This window comes from Ascaphus truei, chromosome 2, assembly GCF_040206685.1.
Source record: "Ascaphus truei isolate aAscTru1 chromosome 2, aAscTru1.hap1, whole genome shotgun sequence".
NCBI classification, from domain to species: Eukaryota; Metazoa; Chordata; class Amphibia; order Anura; family Ascaphidae; genus Ascaphus; species Ascaphus truei.
The window spans coordinates 464,612,624-464,626,023 of NC_134484.1; the positions used below are offsets into that span (position 1 = coordinate 464,612,624).

The 13,400-nt window shown below is 52.0% G+C and overlaps 1 protein-coding gene across 1 annotated transcript in view; it reads right to left on the reverse strand.

Annotated features, from left to right (window-relative positions):
* The window catches only part of LOC142487943 (tumor necrosis factor receptor superfamily member 16-like), a 46,097-nt gene extending 37,997 nt beyond the window's left edge, over window positions 1-8,100 (reverse strand). The window contains exon 1 of the mRNA XM_075588101.1: window positions 7,622-8,100. Within this exon, the coding sequence (XP_075444216.1) occupies window positions 7,622-7,672 (51 nt within the window). The 5' untranslated portion in view covers window positions 7,673-8,100. The remainder of the gene's footprint in view (window positions 1-7,621) is intronic.
* Between the last annotated feature and the right edge of the window lie 5,300 nt (window positions 8,101-13,400).

The window sequence follows — 13,400 nt, forward strand, 5'->3', positions numbered from 1 at the left end:
TCACCGGATGAATGAAATGAGTTTTCCTCTGTGTGAAAGACCCCCACCTTCTCCTGTCTGTCTATGCATCTCTGATGGATACGCAGGCACAAGTACAGAACTGATCCTGTTACAGGGGGCGGGCAACTCCATTTCTCAAGGGCCACCAACAGGTCAGGTTTTCGAGATATCCCTGCTTCAGCACAGGTGATTCAGTCGAAGACTGCCCATCTTTACTGAAGTGGGCCCTTTACCTAGACGAAATAAATATAATATATATATATAATATATATATATGCAAATACAACTGTATGCTCATCTGCATGTCTTAGGCAGGTCTGCAACCCCACCTTTCACCATTATCACCCAGCATACAGCACTTCCACTGCAGCAAGGGATTCTGGGAAATGACATGCAAATGAGCACTCAGTGCCATATATATATATATATATATATATATATATATATATATATATATATATATATATATATATATATATATATATATATATATATATACATATATATATATATATATACATATATATATATACATATATATATATATATATATATATATATATATATATATATACACACACACACACACACACACACACACACACACACACACACACACACACACACACACACACACACACACACACACCAACGTAATTGGTGTCCCTAGAAAATGGCAAGCACTTATTTGTTTAACTTTTTTTTTTAAAAATGAATAATAATATATATATATATATTTTTTTTTAAAGTTAAACAAATAAGTGATTGCCATTTTCTAGGGACACCAATTACGTTGATATGTGGAACCGCACCTTCAAAATCACGGAGCTCCTCACTTACTCCTGTGTGTGGGTATTCGATGCCACAATATCAGGGTGCTGTCGCAATGCTTGTGTCAGTCACCCCGTGGCAGTCATTAGGCGCGTGCCATGCCGATTAAGGCGCCGCTGCACCAGAGAAGTAGGGTGACCAGATTTTCCAAAAGTAGAAACCGGCACACATTTAAAAATTATTTATAAACATAAATATTATAACGGTGTTTGTCTGAGTGTCCCCATTTATGCTGTATTCTTGATTTATTTCAGGTTTCCTAATATAAACACAAACTCGAGTAAATATGAGTAAAAAAAATGTTTATATTCGTAAAATCATTTAAATGAGAGTTTACCAATATATTTAAAATGTTTACTCTTTGATATGACCGATCGCATAAAAACACGCAGGGTGAATTTCGACAGTTTTAAAGAGTTTTAAACGAGTCCAAACAGGAAAAGCTAAAAAAAAAAAAACCCGGGACGTTTGAACAATTTGGAGAAAATAAAAATCGGGACGCCGGGACGTTTCCTGGTAATCCGGCACGGTCCCGGCTAAACCCAGAGACGTATGCCACCTTACGTAGAAGGCAGATCTGCCAATGCACACGGCACCCAGGCACCCATCCTTGCCTCTCCCTGCCCCAGGGATAGGCAGAGATGGCCGGGTCCCCGTTCTGGTCGTCCCTTCCATGTGGTAAGAAGGAGCGGCTCAGAGAGTAACGACACTGACTGGCACTGAGAGTGAGAAGCAGGGGAGCCTGGTTCAATTCCCGGTGTCGGCTCCTTGTGTCCTTGGGCGAGTCACTTTATCTCCCTGTGCCTCAGGCACCAAAAACATAGATTGTAAGCTCCACGGGGCAGGGACTTGTGCCTGCAAAATGTCTCTGTAAAGCGCTGCGTAAAACTAGCAGCGCTATACAAGAACATGCTATTATTATTAACAAAAAGACGAAGTAGGTAGTGACACCTTTTAGTGTTATTTTACCACATGTCCCAGTGATAAGCAGCACCCTCCTTTTCTACATCGGTTTGCCCCCCTTTCCTTCCCTACCCCCCTTTCCCCCCCCATCTCCGATGTTCAGTGACAAGCAGAAGAACCTATTATATAGTTTAAAATATAATTTTACTTAGAAGCACCGAGTGCCCATTTGCAGGTCACTACCCAGAATCCCCGGCGGCAGTGGAAACCCGGCTTTAGTATATGCGGGTCAATACGTGTACGCAGCCACAGTTTACCTCGCTTTGCGTGCCCTGAAAGAGTTAAAGCCCCCCATATCACTACTCTCTTTATTTGTACAAATTGGCCATCGATTTTCTCCCCCCCCCCCCCGCCCCAGGCCGCAAACTTTGCTGTCAAATGCTATGTTCGCTTTTTTGGAGAAATATGAATGTATTGTGAATTTTTCGGGGGGCCCCTCAAAATGTCTTCCTTGGTTCTCCCGTTAGCCGTAAGAAACGGATTTGCCCGGGATTTGCAGCAAGTACGGCGTGCCCGGTGATACCTGCCCTTCTGCAACTTGTAACACGGGAGGGAGGAGGGCGTCTGTGACACCCTTTTAAATCGGACCAACAAGTAGCTTTCCAACCTCTCAGCGTCCTTCATCAGGTTAACTGACCCCTGGGAGGTTAGAAAGCTTGTAACAGATCCTTGTTGGTCTGATTAAAAAAGGTGTCAGACCCCCAACTTCCTCTCCCTCCTTTGTTACTACATGGAAGAAAGGACCAACCCGGCTCCCCCACCCTTCTTCGGCTTCTACCGGTAGCCTCGATATCTCTCTCACGGTGAAACAAGCGTTAGAAATGTTAGTGAACGAGGCTGGGGTTTGATGGAGAAGAAGCGACTCAGTAAAGACGCAGATTGACAACAATGACTGAGTTAGAATCAGGGGGAACCTGGTTCAATTCCCGGTGTCGGCTCCTTGGGACCTCGGGCAAGTCACTTTACCTCCCTGTGCCGCAGGCACCACAAACACATAGATTGTAAGCTCGGCGGGGCAGGGGCTGTAACAATCCTATGTGCGACGTGCCGCGCGCTGGGCTGTCATTGTGACGCGCTTCGTGTCCCGTTAGGAGAATAGCGATATATGAAATAAAGTTAATAAGTTTAACCACTTCCCTGCCAGGAAGGCTAGCAATACTCTGCAGGGTACAGGCAGTCCTCGGTTATCCGACACAATGCGTTACTCAAAATGGCGTTGTAAAGCGAAACGCGTTTTCCCACAGGAACACTGTTTAAATGAGAGGTTCCGTTCCTGAAGGCATTTTTAACACTAAAATCACCAACTATTTTATGCAGGCAATAAGATACGCAGCACACACATAAATTATATAGTGTATATACTGTATTATATATATATAATATAACATAATATATTACTACTGTGAAGCGCTATGTACATTAATGGCGATATATAAATAAAGACATACAATACAATACAGTATAATATTATATATACACGCTCTTACGACGCTTTGCAATGTTGTTTATGTGAATGAGTATATATATATATATATATATATATATATATATATATATATATATATATATATATATATATATATATATATATATATATATATATATATATATACACACATACACAACGTTGCAAAGCGTCGTAAGAGCGTTGGATAAGCCCTTTTGGCGTTGTAAAAATGAATATAGGTATGCATTGCATAGCGTTGGATAAGCCATTCGTTGTAAAGCGAGGACTGCCTGTACTCTGCAATATACACTCGTGGGCCCTTCAGGGAAGGAAGATTGAGCTCAAAATTCATGTTCAAAAGTCAAATTCCTCAGAACTATAACAACAGATTCCACAGAATGATACAAACGGCTTTGGTTTATGGGATCCCACCCTGGGTGGGAATGTGGTCACGTGCCCAGTGATTTGGGACGATTTGGGGGCATCCGATACCAAATTCACAGGGGTGGCCACATTCTCAAAAGCCCCCCGTAAAGATTCTGTCTTAGCATCAACGGTTTCCCTGCGCCTGAAACCGGCTAAGAGGATCCGAGTCACAGACGCCATCGGGATGAAAATACAAGAACTAAAACCTGGGGGGATTGTAAGAGTTGCCAGGCGTCCCTGTGCGGTGAACCAGCAGCCTTCAAATTCAGCCGGGAAAATGGAATAAAAGCACCTTTGCTGCGCACCATCATCCTATACCCCTCATACATAAACCCTGGCCCCATGCAGACGCACTTACAGAACGCCCTCCTACTGTCTCCGTACGTCCTTCCTACCTACCAATTAGATTGTAAGCTCTTCAGTGCAGGGACTCTTTTTCCAAAATGTTACTTTTATGTCTGAAGCCCTTATTCCCTTTATGTGTTATTTGTATTATTTGTTATTTATAGGATTGTCCCGTGTATTGCTGCTGTGAAGCGCTATATACATTAATGGCGCTATATAAATAAAGACACATACATACACACATACACCATATTCACTGGGAGATGGCAAGCGTTTGCATGGTGCAGCACTCTTTAGTGAACATGGGCCAAAGTGTGATGATACAAAAAGGTGTAGCGCGTAGAAATGTACAAACTTTCACTACAAACATGAAATTACACCGCGGCAGAGCGTGAAGTCGGCGTGCATCGCAATTTCGTTAAATATGCCAATTTACACAATTCTCTCAAAATCGCTAGATTGGCTTACTGCGGACAGTCTACGCCGGGAACGCACGTTGCGTTCGCTGTCTGGGAGGGGGGGGGGGTGTATCCCACCGACATCTCGCCAAACCTAATAGTCATTGCCGAATATTATCAGCCCAATGAATTTTAACAAAACGCTTTCCCAGGGAAACTTAAGTGAGGGGGCAGGGGGCTGGACGCGAGCGATTTTGCCACTTTTGGATACTTTCACACATCTCCAGCACGGTGTACCGGCATGTTTTATATACCCGCATATACCGGCATGTTTTATATACCCGCATATACCGGCATGTTTTATATACCCGCATATACCGGCATGTTTTATATACCCGCATATACCGGCATGTTTTATATACCCGCATATACCGGCATGTTTTATATACCCGCATATACCGGCATGTTTTATATACCCGCATATACCGGCATGTTTTATATACCCGCATATACCGGCATGTTTTATATACCCGCATATACCGGCATGTTTTATATACCCGCATATACCGGCATGTTTTATATACCTGCATATACCGGCATGTTTTATATACCCGCATATACCGGCATGTTTTATATACCTGCATATACCGGCATGTTTTATATACCCGCATATACCGGCATGTTTTATATACCGGCATGTTTAATATACCTGCATATACCGGCATGTTTTATATACCCGCATATACCAGCATGTTTTATATACCTGCATATACCGGCATGTTTTATATACCCGCATATACCGGCATGTTTTATATACCTGCATATACCGGCATGTTTTATATACCTGCATATACCGGCATGTTTAATATACCTGCATATACCGGCATGTTTTATATACCCGCATATACCAGCATGTTTTATATACCTGCATATACCGGCATGTTTAATATACCTGCATATACCGGCATGTTTTATATACCTGCATATACCGGCATGTTTTATATACCGGCATGTTTAATATACCTGCATATACCGGCATGTTTTATATACCCGCATATACCAGCATGTTTTATATACCTGCATATACCGGCATGTTTTATATACCCGCATATACCGGCATGTTTTATATACCTGCATATACCGGCATGTTTTATATACCTGCATATACCGGCATGTTTAATATACCTGCATATACTGGCATGTTTTATATACCCGCATATACCAGCATGTTTTATATACCCGCATATACCGGCATGTTTTATATACCCGCATATACCGGCATGTTTTATATACCTGCATATACCGGCATGTTTTATATACCCGCATATACCGCCATGTTTAATATACCTGCAATATCGCCACATTTACGCAAATACAGTTTTGCTGCCTTTTCACAAATACAGAAATTGATTGCACACCGGCTTTTTTCTCTTTCATGCAGAAATACGGCAGAAAATCAAATGAAGTCAGGACCACGACCCCCGACGGATAACAGAATTTGCGGCACGCGGCATCACGACAGCCGACGTCCCGCTGCGGCGCGGTACAATGTCGTGACTTGTTCATCGCTGAAGATCTGTTGCGATATTTTTTTTGCCACTCTCTACCCGAAAGCCCCAACTACAAAACAGCCCCGGTGATAAATGTGGCAAAAAAAAAAAAAACTCGCCCTTCATCTCCCGGAATAAATCGCGTCACGCACAAATTCACGCCGGTTTAAGGTCTTCCCGTCTAACACGGGGGAGGAGGGGGGATGCCGGTTGGCCGCGATCGGTTGCCGGGCCGTATTTGCCCATGTCACCGACAACCGCCGCACATCTGGATTCTCTGAGTTAACCCCTTCGCTCCCGGCGGAGGCCCCCGCCACGTGCTCCCCTCTGGCAGGGAAGGGGTTAAGGAGGCATGCGTAGAAGAAATGTGTTTTTTAGAAGCGAGGTTGCCCGGTAATTGTGCCCTTTCCGCTGACGAAGCAAAGGAACGCCGGGCGGACTCTCCTGACGCGCTCCAGCCTGTTTTTTTTCTTCTTTTATATATATATATATATATATATATATATATATATATATATATATATACACACACTATCAGACGTCGACCGTTTAAATAAAACCGCCTGCAAGCGCACACACGCCATCACGTTAGCTGCTGGGTTTCGGAAGCGCTGCCTTTTGTCTGCCGAGCTGCCCTGGAAGTTACAGGTTCCCTTGTAAAAAAAAATTTTTAAAAAGGGGTGGCCTGTGACGGAAGCCATTTTGTCTCCCCCGTGGGCAGAGGGGAGACTCGCTGTGCCTGTGGTAACAATCTAGGCACACGTCTTACACGGGACGAACATACCTGAGCATTAGAAGTTAAACCACCGGCTATCTTCCCATGTCAAATATTTCCAATCTATGTCAGCTCAGAGCAGCCTTGGGCCAGTCATTTAGATTGCAAGCTCTGCGGCCAAAGATTTATTCTGCCTGCAAATCCACATGGCGTAAGTTACGGTCAATCGTAACGGGTCTCGTTTCCCAGCTCCTTGTGCAGCGCCGCGGCGTACCATGGCGCACACATCTCTTGTCCGCAGAGCATGCACTCTATCTGGCTTTTAAACGCAGCGAGAGAGAAAAAAAATGGTGACACAGGAGCCTGACACTGAAATTTCCAACCAGGTCCACCGACATCAAAGGCTTTTTCACCACTGCTCCCTATACAGCTCCCAGGAAAGCCGGGGTTAACCCCTTCACTGCCGGGGTTAACCCCTTCAGTTACAGTGTACGCGAAAAGGGGTTACAATACACTCCAAGAATGTGTGCACTCATGTGTACAACAGAATCATTGTAATGATTGGGACAATGAATAATTATAATAATAATAATAAATATATTGTACGTTTAGTTTCAAATACATATGGATTATGTCATAATATATTATTTGTAAATATATTATACAATGATAATAATAATAATGTACATTTAGTTTAAAATATATGGATGATAATGTCATACTGATATATTATTTGTAAATATATTATACAATGATAATAATAATAATAATGTACATTTAGTTTAAAATATATGGATGATAATGTCATACTGATACATTATTTGTAAATATATTATACAAATAATGATAATAATAATAATAATAATAATAATAATAATAATAATATTAAGAAAGTAAATACATAATAGGCCAGAATAAATAGCAAGCCCCTAGAAATGAATCCCACCTTGGATAGTAGCAGCAGGGACAGCGTTAGCAGGGTCTCCCTCAGGTCCATAGCTGCAGAAGGGACTTCTCTCCTGGTCAGAGCTGGCCCAGGGCAGATGCAGGGAGCTGGGGGGCGCAGGTCTGGGCCCCTAACTCCTGATGATCAAATAAATGCAACTAAAAAAAAAAAAAAAAAAAACTACCTCCAGAAGTGAACTTTTTTGGGGGGGGGGATTGTTCTGCAACCAAAACTGCAGGGAATAAAAGCAGCAGGAAAAGTCCCCCCAACATGAGCCACCCAGATGCCAAAGAGAAGGTGACTTGCAGCAGAGAACAGATCCAAACGGGGTTGATGTGTGAAGCCCCGTCCCAGGTTATTTGGGGACACTGAGGGGTCCCAGGCTTGCAGGGCAGACTCCTTGTTTCAGCTCCTCAGTTGTGATGTGTGCTGCAGCCACAGAGAGAGGCTTCCTCCTCCTCCTCCTCCTCCTCCTCCCTGCAACCTCAGGATAACTTGCCTGGTATTATACACCCCTCCTCCTGAGCCTTTACACTCCTCACATCCACACATGAAAGAGGCTGGAGGAGAGAGAGGGGGGAGGGGAGACTGGGAGAGGGAGGGGAGACTGGGAGAGGGAGGGGAGGGAGGGGAGAGGGAGGGGAGGGAGGGGAGGGGAGGGAGGGGAGGGGAGGGAGGGGAGGGAGGGGGGGGAGGGAGGGGAGGGGGGGGAGGGGAGGGGGGGGAGGGGAGGGAGGGGAGGGGGGGGAGGGGAGGGAGGGAGGGGAGGAGAGGGAGGGGAGGGAGGAGAGGGAGGGGAGACTGGGAGACTGGGAGAGGGAGGGAGGGGAGACTGGGAGAGGGGGGAGAGGGGGGAGAGGGAGGGGGGAGAGGGGGAGAGGGAGGGGGGAGAGGGAGGGGAGACTGGGGGAGGGAGGGGAGACTGGGAGAGGGAGGGGAGACTGGGAGAGGGAGGGGAGGGAGGGGAGACTGGGAGAGGGAGGGGAGACTGGGAGAGGGAGGGGAGGGGAGACTGGGAGAGGGAGGGGAGACTGGGGGAGGGAGGGGAGACTGGGAGAGGGAGGGGAGACTGGGAGAGGGAGGGGAGACTGAGGGGAAACTGGGAAAGGGAGGGGAGACTGGGAGAGGGAGGGGAGGGAGGGGAGACTGGGAGAGAGGGGAGGGAGGGGAGACTGGGAGAGGGAGGGGAGGGAGGGGAGACTGGGAGAGGGAGGGGAGGGAGGGGAGACTGGGAGAGGGAGGGGAGACTGGGGGAGGGAGGGGAGACTGGGAGAGGGAGGGGAGACTGGGAGAGGGAGGGGAGGGAGGGGAGACTGAGGGGAGACTGGGAGAGGGAGGGGAGGGGAGGGAGGGGAGACTGAGGGGAAACTGGGAGAGGGAGGGGAGGGAGGGGAGACTGGGAGAGAGGGGAGGGAGGGGAGACTGGGAGAGGGAGGGGAGGGAGGGGAGACTGGGACAGGGAGGAGAGGGAGGGGAGACTGGGAGAGGGAGGGGAGACTGGGAGAGGGAGGGGAGGGAGGGGAGACTGGGAGAGGGAGGGGAGGGGAGACTGGGAGAGGGAGGGGAGGGAGGGGAGACTGGGAGAGGGAGGGGAGACTGGGAGAGAGAGGGGGGAGAGGGAGGGGAGACTGGGAGAGGGGGAGAGGGAGGGGAGACTGGGAGAGGGAGGGGAGACTGGGTGAGGGGGGAGACGGAGAGAGGGGGGAGGGGAGACTGGGAGAGGGGGAGAGCGAGGGGAGACTTGGAGGGGGGGAGAGAGGGGAGAAGGAGGAGAGACTGAGAGAGGGAGGAGGGACTGAGAGAGGGGGAGAGGGAGGGGGAGGGGAGACAGTGGGAGGGGACTGAGAGAGAGGGAGAGGGAGGGGAGCCTGAGAGAGTGGGAGAGGGAGGGAAGAATGAGAGGTAGGAGAGAGAGGGGGAGAGGGAGACTGAGAGAGGGGAGGGGAGACTGGGAAAGGGAGAGGGAGGGGAGACAGAGAGGGAGGGGAGACTGGGAGAGGGGGAGAGCGAGGGGAGACTTGGAGGCGGGGAGAGAGGGGAGAAGGAGGAGAGACTGAGAGAGGGAGGAGGGACTGAGAGAGGGGGAGAGGGAGGGGGAGGGGAGACAGTGGGAGGGGACTGAGAGAGAGGGAGAGGGAGGGGAGCCTGAGAGAGTGGGAGAGGGAGGGAAGAATGAGAGGTAGGAGAGAGAGGGGGAGAGGGAGACTGAGAGAGGGGAGGGGAGACTGGGAAAGGGAGAGGGAGGGGAGACAGAGAGGGAGGGGAGACAGAGAGAGGGAGAGGTAGGTGAGACAGAGAGGGGGAGAGGGAGGGCAGACAGAGAGGGGGAGAGGGAGGGCAGACAGAGAGGGGGAGAGGGAGGGGAAGGGGTGACAGAGAGGGAGGGGAGACTGAGAAGGAGGGGCGACTGAGGGGAGACAGAGAGGGGGATGGAGGGGAGACTGAGGGGGGAGAGGGAGGGGAGAGGGAGGGCTGACAGAGAGGGGGAGAGGGAGGGCAGACTGAGAGAGGGAGGAGAGACTGAGAGAGGGGGAGAGGGAGGGGGAGGGGACTGAGAGAGAGGGAGGAGAGCCTGAGAGAGGGGGAGAGGGAGGGAAGAATGAGAGGTAGGAGAGAGAGAGGGGGAGAGGGAGACTGGGGAGGTGAGAGAGAGGGGAGACTGAGAGGGGGAGAGGGAGGGGAGACAGAGAGGGAGGGGAGACAGAGAGGGAGGGGAGACAGAGAGGGAGGGGAGACAGGGAGGGGAGACAGAGAGGGGGAGAGACAGAGAGGGGGAGAGGGAGGGCAGACAGAGAGGGGGAGAGGGAGGGCAGACAGAGAGGGGGAGAGGGAGGGCAGACAGAGAGGGGGAGAGGGAGGGGAAGGGGTGACAGAGAGGGAGGGGAGACTGGGGAGGGGAGACTGAGAAGGAGGGGCGACTGAGAGAGGGGGATGGAGGGGAGACTGAGGGGGGAGAGGGAGGGGAGACTGAGAGGAGGAAGACAGAGAAGGGGAGAGGGAGGAGAGACAGAGAGGGGGAGAGGGAGGGCAGACAGAGAGGGGGAGAGGGAGGGGAAGGGGTGACAGAGAGGGGGGAGAGGGAGGGGAGACAGAGAGGAGGGAGGGGAGACTTAGAGAGGGGGAGAGGAGACAGAGAGGGGAGGGGAGACTGGGAAAGGGAGGGGAAACTGGGAAAGGGAGGGTAGACTGGGAAAGGGAGGGGAGACTGAGGGAGACTGAGAGCGGAGACTGAGAGAGAGGGAGGGGAGAGTGATGGAGGGGGAGAGAGAGGAGAGACTGAGAGAGGGGGAGAGAGAGGGGGAGATGGAGGGGAGACAGAGGGGGGAGAAGTAGGGGAGACGAGACAAGGACAGGTAGGGGAGACTGAGAGGGAGGGGAGACTGAGAGTGGGGAGGCAGAGAGGGGGATGGAGGGGAGACAGATGGGGAGAGAGGGGAGACTGAGGGGGTGAGGGAGGGGAGACAGAGAGGGGAGAAGGAGGAGAGACTGAGAGAGGGAGGAGAGAGGGGGAGAGGGAGGGAAGAATGAGAGAGGGGGAGAGGGAGGGGGATGGGAGACAGAGGGAGGGGACTGAGAGAGAGGGAGAGGGAGGAGAGCCTGAGAGAGGGGGAGAGGGAGGGATGAATGAGAGGTAGGAGAGAGAGGGGGAGAGGGAGACTGAGAAAGGGGAGGGGAGACTGGGGAGGGGAGAGGGAGGGGAGACTGAGAGGGGGAGAGGGACGGGAGACTGAGAGAGGGGGAGAGACTGAGAGGGGGAGAGGGAGGGGAGACAGAGAGGGAGGGGAGACAGAGAGGGGGAGAGGGAGGAGAGACAGAGAGGGGGAGAGGGAGGAGAGACAGAGAGGGGGAGAGGGAGGGCAGACAGAGAGGGGGAGAGGGAGGGGAAGGGGTGACAGAGAGGGGGGAGAGGGAGCGGAGACTGGGGAGGGGAGACTGAGAAGGAGGGGCGACTGAGGGGAGACTGAGAGAGGGGGATGGAGGGGAGACTGAGGGGGGAGAGGGAGGGGAGACTGAGAGGAGGAAGAAGAGAAGGGGAGAGGGAGGAGAGACAGAGAGGGGGAGAGGGAGGGCAGACATAGAGGGGGAGAGGGAGGGCAGACAGAGGGGGAGAGGGAGGGGAATGGGTGACAGAGAGGGGGGAGAGGGAGGGGAGACAGAGAGGAGGGAGGGGAGACTTAGAGAGGGGGAGAGGAGACATAGAGGGGGAGGGGAGACAGAGAGGAGAGGGGAGACTGGGAAAGGGAGGGGAGACTGAGGGAGACTGAGAGCGGAGACTGAGAGAGAGGGAGGGGAGAGTGATGGAGGGGGAGAGAGAGGGAGATAGAGGAGAGACTGAGAGAGGGGGAGAGGGAGGGGAGACAGAGGGGGGAGAAGGAGGGGCGACTGAGAGAGGGGAGACGAGACAAGGACAGGTAGGGGAGACTGAGAGAGGGGAGGCAGAGAGGGGGATGGAGGGGAGACAGAGATGGGGAGAGAGAGGGGAGACTGAGGGGGTGAGGGAGGGAAGACAGAGAGGGGAGAAGGAGGAGAGACTGAGAGAGGGAGGAGAGGCTGAGAGAGGGTAGAGAGGGAGGGGAGACTGAGAGAGGGGGAGAGGGAGGGGGAGGGGAGACAGAGGGAGGGGACTGAGAGAGAGGGAGAGCCTGAGAGAGGGGGAGAGGGAGGGAAGAATGAGAGGTAGGAGAGAGAGGGGGAGAGGGAGACAGAGAGGGGAGGGGAGACTGGGGAGGGGAGAGGGAGGGGAGACTGAGAGGGGGAGAGGGACGGGAGACTGAGAGAGGGGTGAGAGAGGGGGAGAGACTGAGAGGGGGAGAGGGAGGGGAGACAGAGAGGGAGGGGGGACAGAGAGAGGGAGGGGGGACAGAGAGGGGGAGAGGGAGGAGAGGGGGAGAGGGAGGAGAGACAGAGAGGGGGAGAGGGAGGCCAGACAAAGAGGGTGAGAGGGAGGGGAAGGGGGTGACAGAGAGGGGGGAGAGGGAGCGGAGACTGGGGAGGGGAGATTGAGAAGGAGGGACGACTGAGGGGAGACTGAGAGAGGGGGATGGAGGGGAGACTGAGGGGGGAGAGGGAGGGGAGACTGAGAGGAGGAAGACAGAGAAGGGGAGAGGGAGGAGAGACAGAGAGGGGGAGAGGGAGGGCAGACATAGAGGGGGAGAGGGAGGGCAGACAGAGGGGGAGAGGGAGGGGAATGGGTTACAGAGAGGGGGGAGAGGGAGGGGAGACAGAGAGGAGGGAGGGGAGACTTAGTGAGGGGGAGAGGAGACAGAGAGGGGGAGGGGAGACAGAGAGGAGAGGGGAGACTGGGAAAGGGAGGGGAGACTGAGGGAGACTGAGAGCGGAGACTGAGAGAGGGAGGGGAGAGTGATGGAGGGGGAGAGAGAGGGAGATAGAGGAGAGACTGAGAGAGGGGGAGAGAGAGGGGAGACAGAGGGGGGAGAAGGAGGGGCGACTGAGAGAGGGGAGACGAGACAAGGACAGGTAGGGGAGACTGAGAGAGGGGAGGCAGAGAGGGGGGTGGAGGGGAGACAGAGATGGGGAGAGAGAGGGGAGACTGAGGGGGTGAGGGAGGGGAGACAGAGAGGGGAGAAGGAGGAGAGACTGAGAGAGGGAGGAGAAGCTGAGAGAGGGTAGAGAGGGAGGGGAGACTGAGAGAGGGGTGAGAGAGAGGGGGAGAGGGAGGGGAGACAGAGAGGGGGAGAGGGAAGGGGGGCTGAGAGAGGGGGAGAGGGAGGGTGGAGAGAAGATAGAGGGGGGAAGGAGGGGAAACTGAGAGGGTTGG